The 13,865-nt window shown below is 40.4% G+C and overlaps 1 protein-coding gene across 1 annotated transcript in view; it reads right to left on the bottom strand.

The window, feature by feature from the left end:
- Positions 1-1,149: 1,149 nt before the first annotated feature.
- Positions 1,150-13,865, bottom strand: part of LOC138210551 (uncharacterized protein DDB_G0280315-like) — a 29,720-nt gene continuing 17,004 nt past the window's right edge. The window contains exons 4-7 of the mRNA XM_069169773.1: positions 9,298-9,809; positions 7,823-7,887; positions 7,696-7,728; positions 1,150-1,351 (exon numbers count right to left, since the gene is read on the bottom strand). Coding sequence (XP_069025874.1) covers positions 1,150-1,351; positions 7,696-7,728; positions 7,823-7,887; positions 9,298-9,809 — 812 coding nt within the window. The remainder of the gene's footprint in view (positions 1,352-7,695; positions 7,729-7,822; positions 7,888-9,297; positions 9,810-13,865) is intronic.

Below are 13,865 nucleotides of genomic sequence, written 5' to 3'. Positions count from 1 at the left end.
GTTGGAGTAGTTGGTGTGGTTGTTGGTGTTGTTGGTGTTGTTGTTGGAGTAGTTGTTGGTGTCGTGGCAGGTGTAGTAGTTGGTGTAGTTGTTTGTGTTGTCGTTGGAGTACTTGTTGGTGTTGTCTTCGGTGTAGTCGTTGGTGTTGTGGTAGGGGTAGTAGTTGGAGAAGTTGTTGGTGTAGTTGTTGGTGTTGTCGTTGGAGTAGTTGTTGGTGTTGTCGTCGGTTTAGTAGTTGATGTGGTAGCTGTAGTAGTTGGAGTAGTTGGTGTAGTTGTTGGTGTTGTGGTAGTTGTAGTAGTTGGTGTTTTGGTAGATGTAGTAGTTGGTGTTGTGGTAGCGGTAGTAGATGGAGTAGTTGTTGGTGTTGTCTTCGCTGAAGTCGTTGGTGTTGTGGTAGGGGTAGTAGTTGGAGTAGTTGTTGGTGTTGTCGTCGGTGTAGTAGTTGGTGTTGTGGTAGCGGTAGTAGTTGGAGTAGTTGGTGTGGTTGTTTGTGTTGTTGTCGGGGTAGTAGTTGGTGTTGTGTTAGGGGTAGTAGTTGGAGTAGTTGTTGGTGTTGTCGTCGGTGTAGTAGTTAGTGTTGTGGTAGCGGTAGTAGTTGGAGTAGTTGGTGTGGATGTTGGTGTTGTTGGTGTTGTTGGAGTAGTTGTTGGTGTTGTGGCAGGTGTAGTAGTTGGTGTAGTTGTTGGTGTTGTCGTTGGAGTAGTTGTTGGTGTTGTCGTCGGTGTAGTAGTTGGTGTTGTGGTCGCGGTAGTAGTTGGAGTAGTTGGTGTGGTTGTTGTTGGAGTATTTGTTGGTGTTGTGATAGGTGTAGTAGTTGGTGTTGTGGTAGGGGTAGTATTTGGAGTAGTTGTTTGTGTTGTCATCGGTGTAGTCGTTGGTGTCGTGGTAGGGGTAGTCGTTGTTGCGGTTGTTGGTGTTGTTGTAGTTGGTGTTGGTGTTGTTGTCGGTGTAGTAGTTGATGTTGTGGTAGCGTTAGTAGTTGGTGTGGTTGTCGGTGTTGCTGTAGTTGTTGGTGTTGTCGTTTGAGTAGTTGTTGGTGTTGTCGTCGGTGTAGGAGTTGGTATTGTGGTAGTGATAGTAGTCGGTGTGGTTGTTGGTGTTGTCGTCGTTGTAGTAGTTGGTGTTGTCGTCGGTGTTGTGGTAGGTTTAGTAGTCTGTGTAGTTGTAGGAGTAGTTTTTTGAGTAGTTGTTGATGTTGTCGTCGGTGTAGTAGTTGGTGTGTTCGTCGGTGTTGTCTTCGTTGTGGTCACTTGTGTTTCCCTTATTGTCGTAATAGGAATTGTTGTCGGTGTTGTAGTTTGGTTTGTAGTAGGTGTCGTTGCTTCGCCATTGGTTTTCATCGTAGTTGCTGTAAATGAAGATAATTGCAAAAAAAAATAATTATTTGCAGTTCTTAATCCTTTTAGAAAGTCTTTATAAAAAAAATATATATACTGTATATATCCTACAAATGTCAGTATTTGAAGATAAAGAAATTTACTCCACCTTTACTCACTAGTTCTCCTAATATTGTAACTGGCCTGAACTTTGGTTCAATCTACTGTAACCAATTATAATTTCCCACTACTCAACATGGTTATAAGGATAAATGCATTCGTGGCTCCTTTTTTTTAACCAGCAATTCATCACCATTTAGCAGTTGTGTCTTTTTTGTATTTGTTCACGTCAAGACTAAAAAAGATTTTTGTACCAAAATCTTTTTACCATCACCCAGCTTACCTGATATTAAGAAGAAAATTGACGTCATCAATCCCACATCCATTTTTTTCTTTTGAATCTGCAAAGTCAAACAATACTTACAGAACAAGCGTTTAATTATTTTTCAATAGTTACTAGATTCAATACTTTTCCAATATCAATACTATCACATTCCCTATCAGCCAACATTTAATTACAAACCAGTTGATTTGAAAAAACAGTAAATAAAAGTTACATTTTATTTGTTTGTGTTTGCGTGTTTCTGTTTTTATTCTAAATTCAACAAACTTATTCTTACAAAAACTTCATTTCATGTGAACCCAGTGTTCAATCTTCAAATGAACGAAATCATTATCCCAGTTCATTTAGCCTTTTTAGCATGTTTTTTTTCCCACACAGTCACTACCCTTTAGTTTATTTTATAACTGTCAAACCTGCTAGACATACTAAGATAAGAAAACCATCCAAAGGCAAAGTTTTTTTTAATAATAATCTATACACTGAAGATCACAAATGTGACAAAATACAACTTAATTCTACGTGAAAATGTTTATTGTTAATACTTTTCCTTAATTTGGTATTTTGACAAAGAGAAACACTTGAAATTGAGAGGATGTCGTTCCAAAGACTCGTCTTTTTCTCTTGGATGACGAGACATGCTGCTGTAGAGGTTTTGCAATCTAATGTTTAAATCTTTCAACAACACATTAATTTACTTTTATTTTTCTTAGGTGGTAGTAGATAGATCGCAGAGGTGGGCATCTCAAAACTCATACACATATGCATATCAACACATTGTTATATCTATACAATACGATGAATTTTGATTTGAAGTCTTGAAATTCCCTTTTGCCTTTTTAAAACTGTTTGTTCGCACCATCAAACTATCTTGTAAAGAGGGTTTTTCTGGAAAAATTACCAGCAAGTTAACAAATACAATTCATTTGAGAGAGTGATTATCATTTGAGAGGAAAAGCTCATTCCCTCAAACAAGACTACAAGCAAATACAATGCAAAAATAGCAAAGAAATTAGTGAAGTTTTCAGGAGCTTGTTGTAAAAGAAATTTACAGGTCAGCTCCCTGTGCTCAGGCATAATGATGAAGGAAACCCTTTAAATAGAGCTTTCAAACTGAAAATTGATTTCTTCACTTTGTGACCTATTATTCATAAATAAATCAAACTTCTTGATATTTTCTAAAATAAGAACAGTTTATTGATATAGCATGCTGCTTGCCTTACTCTTTTAGGCTTTTTACTGTTTTCTTTCACTGTTTTGCTAAAATTCATGCTTTTGTCTTATTATGGTTTTTAATGGTTAATTTAACATCTGTTGAAACAGAAGTTGAAAATTAACCGTTTAATTAACACACAAATATTAAGTATATAAATGTAAAAAAACAATGTACTTACCCAAAATATAAAGGTAAAAGATAGAAAAATTACAAATTCCTCCTCTCGTCTGGTGTAGATGCTCTTAGATTACGTCACTGTTTTTTGTTTTGTTTTTTTGCTGTCGGTGTGATTTAATCCAGTTCACCTTTGTGCAATCGCCTTTCACCTTATGTTACTGTCCACATCGATTAAGATTTTTATATCTGGAGTGAAGGCTAAGGAGTGACTCAATGTTGCTAAATATTTGTCTGAATTTTTTTTTGCTGTTATTTACTTGGCAGTGAACAAACCAATTGATAGAATAGTCTGTCAGTTATGAGTCTGTCAGTTTCTTGGCTCAGCACCGTGGCCAACTCCTTTCTTTTGTCCTGTGATTTTGGCTGCTAGGGCATTCCAGCATTGTGAATGAAGTTTTTCCAGTGTGACAGTGAGCCATGTCAAAGAAATAAATGACCTTGCCATCAATATGATCCAGTATATAATCATTGTATTTAATACATTTTGGGTATCTGTCTGTATTTTTTTTTTCAACTTGAATGTCAGTGGAAAATTCAGAATGTTTAAGATAAATAATTACAACAAATTGTTGAAATAAGGACATCTAAACTGCATGCGCTTTTACTTTTGTGTTGCACAATCCATGTATCCAGCTGTTCAACTTTTCAACAGTGTCAGGATGAACATTATGTAATTAGAAATGACTTTGGTCTTTGGTGAGGTGATCCATCTCTGTGTTGTGTACTTTTAAACATGCACAATGACAGCTTTGCTAAACAGATTGAAACAAAGCAAGAGACACTGGTGCAGCTTAAATTTTGCTTCTCCATCACATTAAGGTCATTGCGGACATTTAGGCACATTGAGGACAATGTGATCATAATTATCTGAATCTTAATTATCTGAATTAATTATTGTTATATAATTTATCCAATTTATGTGACCTCTGAGGTAAGATCTATGGGACTGCACACTACTGCCAGCTAATAAAGTTCATGCTTTACCATAAGTGAAATCATGTTACTGCCTGTCAAGAAGTGGCAGTGACTTCTTGCTTTTTACTTTTTATTTGGAAATGTCAGTGCATAAAACTTGGAAGTAAGCGAAATAGACAAAGACAAAATAATTAAAAGACATTAGCAAAACATACATTGAACCCTATTTGTTAATGATTATTATTAATAGTTGGGATATGAGTTTCTCATTTCTTTGAGAGAAAGGGTATGAGAGGTTTGGATAATCTATACATACCACCAGCGTTGTTAAAAGAGTGTGGGAGCTTCACACATAATGTTCTGGAATAAATATTTTCCGACATGCTGACAGAGCTGAATTTTTTTTAGTGTTTTACCTGAATTACTGCTGAACATGAGTATGTTCAGCCCTGTGGAGCTATAGATTTTTCTCATTATGTCACATTAACATTTATCAATGTTGGCTTAACTTAAATATGGTAAGTGTATGTAATGAAACTGAGCTATCGAGAAACACATTTCCTTTTTATGGTGTGTTGGCTCCCCCTGTAGATAATTATAGGTATAGTTTTGGTGTACGTTTCATAATAGGCCTATTTATAAACAAAACTGATTTTACTTGGATATAGCCACAGAATAATAAAAATGTAAACTGAAATAAATTACAATGAAATAATACACTATACACAATAATACACTATGTGCCTTTGCCATATTAACAAAAAGTATTTTTCCACTGCCCTCTTTTTTAACATATACATTTTTGAGCCATAATATTAAAACCACTAACAGGTAAAGCATTAAGCATAATACAACAGCCCAGCAATAAATCCTCCCTTTATTAGGATTGTATATTCAGTTGTTACTCAAACCAATTGAAAGAGGTGTTGTTTAATTTTAATGGTCATTTCGGAGACCATCAAAATATATTCTGAAAGGTGTTTCTCATATATTTTCCCTCCAATTTAAATTAATTGGTTTGACAAAACATTAGGAACACCTCTCGGTATAACCCGGTACAGTTCAACAGCACCACAGATTACAGGCTCCAAAATTACTATTAAAATGAAATGCCTCTCTCATTCAGATGGAATAAAGACGGAGTGTTATGATCCTTAGGAGGGGAGGATATATTGTTGAGCTGTTGTACTATATTTGATGCAACCCCTGCTAGTGGTTTTTAATGTTGTTGCTGATTGGTGGATATAATGTTACAGTACATTATATCTGATTCATGGGGAGACTTTCTAAAAAGAAGAACTGCATATTCCCTTGATAGAAAAATTACATTTGGAAAGTATATCTGATTTAGCAACCACAGTTTTAGAAATATTGTTGAATTCTTTAAAAAAACAGCAAAACAATTTGGGACATATTCAGCATGTTCAGTTGGTTTGATGATTTGACCACAAATTATCTCCTGAACTTGCAACACGAACACACATCCAGGTAAACCCCACAAATCTCTGTCACTAACATGATTTAACGGTTATGTCAGTACACCAAAGACCTTTTGCCGAAGTGTGCAGGTTTGACTGCAATACCGGATCGACAACATTCTGTGAAACCAATCTGAGATTAAAATAGATCTTGTAGCAGATCTATTGAGGAACCAGTTCTCAAGTTGTGTTTATTTGAAAAACTTGGAGACAAACTGTAGGCTGGATTCCCACAGGTCATGGACTTTCTGAAATATACTAAAATCTTATAAAGTCTACCTTAGACATGGAAAATCAGGGGATTTTATCATTTAATTTAGCGGATTTAGGATCTGTGATCCTTATTGTTGGTGTTTACTTAATAATTTGTCTATTTTGAGGACAATCTGCTCTCGCATTCACATATTCCCTTTTTTAAAACACTGTTTTGAAGTTTAACAGTATAGCAGTTTGACTTATGAACACTGACACATGGTTAAACCAAACCTTACTCCTTTGTACAAGAAGAAATACTATCATAATTGTTTCTAAAAATAAGCTGTATCCACAGCAATTCCTGTTTTTCACATTGTTGGCTTTGGCCATGGTGGCCAAATGTAACAAAGTCTTGAATCTTGCTGCTTAATTAGTTCTTTTTTTTCTGTCAACAAGTTGCTGCTAAAAAAAATTAAATATATTTTGGGTTATTTTTTAAGTCTTTAGTTGTGGGTCCTAGGAACTGTCACATTATACTATGTTACTTTTTAGGGTGGTATGTGTTGCCACTGTTGGGCAGTCAATACTTTAGGACTAAACTGCAACCCTACAGTCTTTGTTCTTTTTAAAATAGCTTTGTAGAAAGACAATAGATTTTGCCTTCAATTACTGACAATTACTGAGGGAATTAGTAAACTAGCTTACAAGCATTTGTCATCAATTCACAATAATTCCATCAATCTTTTTTTTTCTTTTGAAATGTTGTATTCACTCCTGAAATATTACTTGCTTCTATATATGTTTCAGTGGACTTGTTACCAAGTCACTTGATACAAAGAAGCTAATTGAATGTTCTTGGAAGATTTATTGTCACTGTGGCTTCATAATTCAGACCTTAGCATTTTCTCGAAATCCTTCCATTTCATAATGAGCATAATGAAAAAAAAATCTTATCTTGGACACAGGTTATATAAGAACTATTTATTTCTCAAGCATTCTGATTACATAAAATAAAAACTATTGGCAATAGTGTTATAGTTAATTGCAGGAAGTCACAAGGAAGTGAATCTGTAGTGGTGTTTCCATGTTCCAGACCTTAAATATGATGGAGTTTGTCTTTACCTAACCAAATGACAAAACATCACCAGAGATGATGTCAATTCTTCAAAAATGTTGTATTCTGATCATTGTGACATTTTTTTACAGATAGTTTATAAACCTAAAGAAACCTTACAAAGTACAGTGAAGCATGATTCCATAAATACAGTTTGTATAAATAAGGAAATTGACAGTGCATTCTTTCGAGACATGTAAATCCACGTGTGTGTATAATATATATATTGCTGATTTGTGTTGCTTTATTTAATTTAAGATACTTGTTTCCTTTACAATGTTCTCCATGTATAGATACAGTGGTATTATATGCAAGCTTATTAAGTGAAACCTACCAGTATACCTTTTTATATTTGTGTTTTATAGTTAAAGTTGGTTGTGTCATTCTTTCAAGCTAAAGATCCTGGACTTCCCCAAAAATATGTTCGGTCCACAAACACAAAGCCAAACTTGATTATGAGCTCATCAGAAGCGATACAACACTAAAGACAAGATTCTCTAATTTTTTACTGATAATGAAGTCCTTTTTCAGACCAGTCAGAGCAGTCATGTTCTACTGGCAATATAAATGGAAGTCGGATACTATTGCTGGCCTCACAGTAGCCATGAAAACAGAACCAGGCAGGATGCAGTGATGATACTAAGCTTGTGGCTTACTCCACTTGAAGCTGTGAATGAGAAGAAAGTGAGGAAAATAAAAATATGTTAGTTTAATAAATAAGTAGCTTTTGAAATATTTTGTCAAGTAGCAATATATATTACTTACGTGTGCCATCAACACTGATGGAGCTCCCTTCAATGTCAAAGCCAGTAACGTTTGAAGCTGCATTGATCAAAACACTGGCAATTTGAGTGTTACTAGGAACCGATGTGCTGAGATACCTTGTGTTCATGGTGTTGAGGACTGATCCACTTCTGCAAAATGAGAAACAAGAAACACAATTTTAGATTTCATATTTTGGCCATTATTCTTACATTGTAACATAATAAGACAAAGTTTTCATATTACCTGAATGCTACTACTACCAAGTCGATGAAGGAAGAATGGAGCTCACTTCTGAACAAAGGTTCAAGCTGTGGAAAGAGATTACAGATGAATTTAATTTTCACGAGGTAAAGTGTACAGCAGGTGTAGTTTTATTTGTATTATCAGTTTCTTATGGACCTTTGACCAATTGACTGTTTTGAAAATTTATTTTTTTCTTCAGCCTTTATACATCTTATTGTAAAGGAATTTGCATGTGTTGGCTTAAAAACTTTATTGATATTTATTGTAAAGAAAATGTACCTCTCCTCAAGTCTATTATATATACTGAGAAAGTGCAATATTTAAGTAATGAACAATTTATTTTTATTGCAAGCTCACTGACAACACTTCATTTTAATAGTTAAATTAAAAATCTACCTGTTTCTTTATCATTGAAGATCGACTTTTAAAAGCTGCAGAAGATGAATTCAGCAAGTCAGGTGTAAATGTGGCTAGCCGAGATCTGAAAGTCACAACTCTTGTTGTGAAGGCTACAGTTGTAGGTGCAGCAGTAGTTGTTGCAGCTGTTGCAGGTGCAATGGTTGCAGGTGCAGTGGTGGCAGCTGCAGCAGTTGTAGGTGTAGCAGTTGCAGGTGCAGCACTTGATGGTGCAGTGGTCACCGGTGCAGGAGTTGTAGGTGCAGCAGTCACAGGTGCAGCTGTCATATTTGTAACAATTGTAGCATTGGAAGTTGCAGGTGTGGTTGCAGAGGTTTCTCTCACTATTAAAAAAAAATTCAAAGAATAAATTGATAAATATTTGTGTTAAAACCAAAAGATTATATTTAAACTTGTGTCATGACAAACTGACTTTGGTTCCATTTTTAAATACTCACATGGAGCTACTGTTATTGTGTCAGGATTAATGCTGACGTTAAAGTTGTTGGTGGAGTTACGCACAGCTTCTTCTATGGTTTTGGCAACAATACTCTCCTGTGGCAGTTCAGCAGTAGAAGTAGGATTATTGAATACAATCCCCATCTCTGCTTGTGTTCCTTCTGCTCGTGATGGGCGAGAACCAACACTGTATCAAAAAAGACAGACAAATGTCAGATAATTATAAGAGATGATTATGTTGTCTGAACCACTGTTTGAATCACCCATCACTCTTTTACCTGAAGACTATTACGAAGCTGCGGTTGAACAGATCACCAAAGGCTGCTCTGTATATTTCATTAAACTGCAAACAGAAAATTGACACCATGACAGGATTTCAAGCAGAAATTTCTTGAATTGAAAATGAAACATTCATTCAAATTTAGTTTTTATCACATGGTATCTCCCCCCAAAAATGACATTGTATCAAAGAATTTTGACTCACCGTCTCCACAATTCTCAGCTCAAGTTGTTTGAATTGACGGCTGTTACGGTCTTGCAGTTCAGGTGTAAATGCTTCTCCCTGCATATTTACTGTAACATTAAAAACTGGTACAGGAGACTCAGTGATTGTTGTCAACGGAATAACAGTGGTAGTCGCAACAGGTGTCTTTGTTGCTGCTGGTGTCGCTGAAGCAGTCGTATTTGCTACCATTGCTGCTGTAGAAGCATCTGTTATTGTTGAAACACTTGTTGTAGCAGTAGGTGTTGTTGATGTCAACATAGGCGTTGTTGTCAATATTGTAGGTGTTGTTGTTGTAGTTGTTGTAGTAGGTGTTGTCTTCAATGTTGTAGTTGGTGTCATCGGTGTTGTGGTTGGTGTTGTATTGGGGGTTGTCGTTGGTGTTGTTGTAGATGTTGTGGGGGTTGTAGTAAGTGTGGTCGTAGGTGTTGTGGTTGGTATTATCATTGGTGTTGTTGTGGGGGTTGTAGTAGGTAATGTCGTGGGGGTTGTCGTTGGTGTTATGGTTGGTGTTGTGGTCTGTGTTGTAGCCGGCGTTGTCGAGGGGTTTGTTGTAGGTGTTGTCGTAAGTATTGTGTTTGGTGTAGTAGTCGCTGTTGTTGTAGGCGTTGTGGTTGGTGTTGTGGTCGGCTTGGTCATGGGGGTTGTAGTAGGTGTTGTCGTGGGGGATGTAATGGGTGTTGTGGTCGGTGTTGTCGTGGGGGTTGAAGTAGGAGTTATGGGGGTTATAGCAGGTTTTGTTGTCGGTGTTGTTGTTGGTGTTGTTGTAGGTGTTGTCGTGGGAATTGTAGTAGTTGTTGTGGTCGGTGTTGTAGTCGGCGTTGTTGTAGGTGTTGTAGTTGGTGTTGTTGTCGGCGTTGTCGTTGTTGTTGCTGGTGTTGTTGTAGGTGTTGTCGTAGGGGTTGTAGTCGGCGTTGTTGTCGGTGTTGTAGTTGGTGTTGGTGTTGTCGTTGGTGTTGTGGTCGGTGTTGTAGCTGTTGTCGTGGGGGTTGTCGTAGGTGTTGTGGACGGTGTTGTAGTCAGCGTTGTTGTCGGCGTTGTTGTAAGTGTTGTTGTTGGTGTTGTCGTTGGTGTTGTCGTAGGTGTTGTGGTGGGGGTTGTAGAAGGTGTTGTGGTCGGTGTTGTATTTGGTGTTGTCGTTGGTGTTGTCGTAGGTGTTGGAGTGGGGGTTGTAGTAGGTGTTGTGGTTGGTGTTGTTGTAGGTGTTGTAGTTGTAGTAGGTGTTGTGGTCAGTGTTGGCGTTGTTGTAGGTGTTGTCATGGGGGTTGTAGTAGGTGTTGTGGTCGGTGTTGTAGTTGGCGTTGTTGTAGGTGTTGTACTGGGGGTTGTTGTAGGTGTTGTCGTGGGGGTTGTAGTCGGTGTTGTTGTGGGGGTTGTAGTAGGGGTTGTGGTCGGTGGTGTTGTCGGCGTTGTCGTAGGTGTTGTAGTGGGGGTTGTTGTCGGTGTTGTGGTCGGTGTTGTTGTCAGCGTTGTTGTAGGTGTTGTGGTCGGCGTTGTTGTCAGCGTTGTTGTAGGTGTTGTTGTTGGTGTTGTCGTTGGTGTTGTCGTAGGTGTTGTGGTGGGGGTTGTAGTAGGTGTTGTGTTCGGTGTTGTCGTTGGTGTTGTCGTAGGTGTTGTCGAGGGGGTTGTAGTAGGTGTTGTGATCGGTGTTGTAGTTGGCGTTGTTGTAGGTGTTGTCGTGGGGGTTGTAGTAGGTGTTGTGGTGGGGATTGTTGCAGGTGTTGTGGTCGGTGTCGTAATCGGCGTTGTTGTAGGTGTTGTTGTGGGGGTTGTTGTCGGTGTTGTGGTCGGTGTTGTTGTCAGCATTGTTGTAGGTGTTGTGGTCGGCGTTGTTGTCAGCGTTGTTGTAGGTGTTGTTGTTGGTGTTGTCGTTGGTGTTGTCGTAGGTGTTGTGGTGGGGGTTGTAGTAGGTGTTGTGATCGGTGTTGTAGTTGGCGTTGTTGTAGGTGTTGTCGTGGGGGTTGTAGTAGGTGTTGTGGTGGGGATTGCTGCAGGTGTTGTGGTCGGTGTCGTAATCGGCGTTGTTGTAGGTGTTGTTGTGGGGGTTGTAGTAGGTGTTGTGGTCGGTGTTGTTGTAGGTGTTGTCGTGGGAGTTGTAGTAGGTGTTGTGGTCGGAGTTGTAGTCGGTGTTGTAGTAGGTGTTGTGGTGGGGGTTGTTGTAGGTGTTGTTGTGGGCGTTGTCGTTGGTGTTGTTGTAGGTGTTGTGGTCGGTGTTGTAGTTGGTGTTGTAGTTGGCGTTGTTGTAGGTGTTGTCGTGGGGGTTGTCGTTTGTGTTGTTGTAGGTGTTGTGGTCGGTGTTGTAGTTGGTGTTGTTGTCGGCGTTGTTGTCGGTGTTGTCGTTGGTGTTGTTGTCGGCATCGTCGTGGGGTTTGTAGCAGGTGTTGTGGTCGGCGTTGTTGTCGGCGTTGTTATAGGTGTTGTTGTTGGTGTTGTCGTTGGTGTTGTCGTAGGTGTTGTGGTGGGGGTTGTAGTAGGTGTTGTGGTCGGTGTTGTTGTAGGTGTTGTCGTGGGAGTTGTAGTCGGCGTTGTTGTAGGTGTTGTCGTGGGGGTTGTAGAAGGTGTTGTGGTGGGGGTTGTTGTAGGTGTTGTCGTGGGGGTTGTGGTAGGTGTTGTGGTCAGTGTTGTAGTCGGCGTTGTTGTAGGTGTTGTAGTAGGTGTTGTGGTCGGAGTTGTAGTCGGCGTTGTTGTTGTAGTTGGTGTTGTTGTCGGCGTTGTCGTTGGTGTTGTCGTTGGTGTTGTGGTGGGGGTTGTTGTAGGTGTTGTGGTCGGAGTTGTAGTTGGTGTTGTTGTAGGTATTGTCGTGGGAGTTGCAGGTGTTGTGGTCGGTGTTGTAGTTGGCATTGTTGTAGGTGTTGTCGTGGGGGTTGTAGTTGGTGTTGTGGTCGGTGTTGTTGTAGGTGTTGTCGTGGGAGTTGTAGTAGGTGTTGTGGTGGGGGTTGTTGTAGGTGTTGTCGTGGGGGTTGTAGTAGGTGTTGTGGTCGGTGTTGTAGTCGTTGGTGTTGTCGTTGGTGTTGTCGTGGGGGTTGTAGTAGGTGTTGTCGTGGGGGTTGTAGTAGGTGTTGTCGTAGGTGTTGTGGTGGGGGTTGATGTAGGTGTTTTAGTCGGCGTTGTTGTCGGCGTTGTTGTAGGTGTTGTTGTCGGCGTTGGTGTTGTTGTTGGTATTGTTGTCGGTGTTGTCGTAGGAGTTATAGTAGGTGTTGTGGTCGGAGTTGTAGTCGGCGTTGTTGTTGGCGTTGTTGTAGGTGTTGTAGTTGGTGTTGTGGTCGGCGTTGTTGTAGGTGTTGTCGTGGGGGTTGTAGTAGGTGTTGTAGTGGGGGTTGTTGTAGGTGTTGTCGTGGGGGTTGTAGTAGGTGTTGTGGTCGGTGTTGTTGTCGTTGGCGTTGTCATTGGTGTTGTCGTGGGGGTTGTAGTTGGTGTTGTGGTCGGTGTTGTCGTGGGAGTTGTAGCAGGTGTTGTGGTCGGAGTTGTAGTCGGCGTTGTTGTAGGTGTTGTCGTGGGGGTTGTAGTAGGTGTTGTAGTGGGGGTTGTTGTAGGTGTTGTCGTGGGGGTTGTAGTAGGTGTTGTGGTCGGTGTTGTTGTCATTGGTGTTGTCGTAGGTGTTGTGGTGGGGGTTGTTGTAGGTGTTGTCGTGGGGGTTGTCGTAGGTGTTGTGGTCGGTGTTGTAGTTGGTGTTGTAGGTGTTGTCGTGGGTGTTGTAGCAGGCGTTGTCGTCGGCGTTGTTGTAGGTGTTGTCGTGAGGGTTGTCGTAGGTGTTGTGGTCGGTGTTGTGGTTGGTGTTGTAGTCGGCGTTGTTGTCGGCGTTGTTGTCGGCGTTGTTGTAGGTGTTGTTGTCGGCGTTGTTGTCGGCGTTGTCGTCGGCGTTGTCGTTGGTGTTGTCGTCGGCGTTGTTGTTGGCGTTGTTGTAGGTGTTGTAGTTGGTGTTGTTGTCGGCGTTGTCGTTGGTGTTGTCGTAGGTGTTGTGGTGGGGGTTGTTGTAGGTGTTGTCGTGGGGGTTGTTGTAGGTGTTGTGGTCGGTGTTGTAGTTGGTGTTGTTGTAGGTGTTGTCGTGTGTGTTGTAGCAGGTGTTGTCGTCGGTGTTGTTGTAGGTGTTGTCGTGGGGGTTGTCGTAGGTGTTGTGGTCGGTGTTGTAGGTGTTGTCTTTGGTGTTGTCATTGGTGTTGTCGTAGGTGTTGTGGTGGGGGTTGTAATAGGTGTTGTGGTCGGTGTTGTTGTAGGTGTTGTTGTCGGCGTTGTCGTTGGTGTTGTCGTGGGAGTTGTAGCAGGTGTTGTGGTCGGCGTTGTTGTAGGTGTTGTCGTGGGGGTTGTAGTAGGTGTTGTAGTGGGGGTTGTTGTAGGTGTTGTCGTGGGGGTTGTAGTAGGTGTTGTGGTCGGTGTTGTCATTGGTGTTGTCTTGGGAGTTGCAGGTGTTGTGGTCGGTATTGTAGTTGGCGTTGTTGTAGGTGTTGTCGTGGGGGTTGTAGTTGGTGTTATGGTCGGTGTTGTTGTAGGTGTTGTCGTGGGAGTTGTAGCAGGTGTTGTGGTCGGAGTTGTAGTCGGCGTTGTTGTAGGTGTTGTCGTGGGGGTTGTAGTAGGTGTTGTAGTGGGGGTTGTTGTAGGTGTTGTCGTGGGGGTTGTAGTAGGTGTTGTGGTCGGTGTTGTTGTCATTGGTGTTGTCGTAGGTGTTGTGGTGGGGGTTGTTGTAGGTGT

Source organism: Embiotoca jacksoni, unplaced genomic scaffold, assembly GCF_022577435.1.
Source record: "Embiotoca jacksoni isolate LCO1_2020_lvr unplaced genomic scaffold, fEmbJac1.0.p SCAF_47, whole genome shotgun sequence".
In the NCBI taxonomy this organism is placed as follows: Eukaryota; Metazoa; Chordata; class Actinopteri; family Embiotocidae; genus Embiotoca; species Embiotoca jacksoni.
The sequence above is the reverse complement of the archived record's forward strand: the minus strand, read 5'-3'. Positions and strand labels throughout refer to the sequence as shown.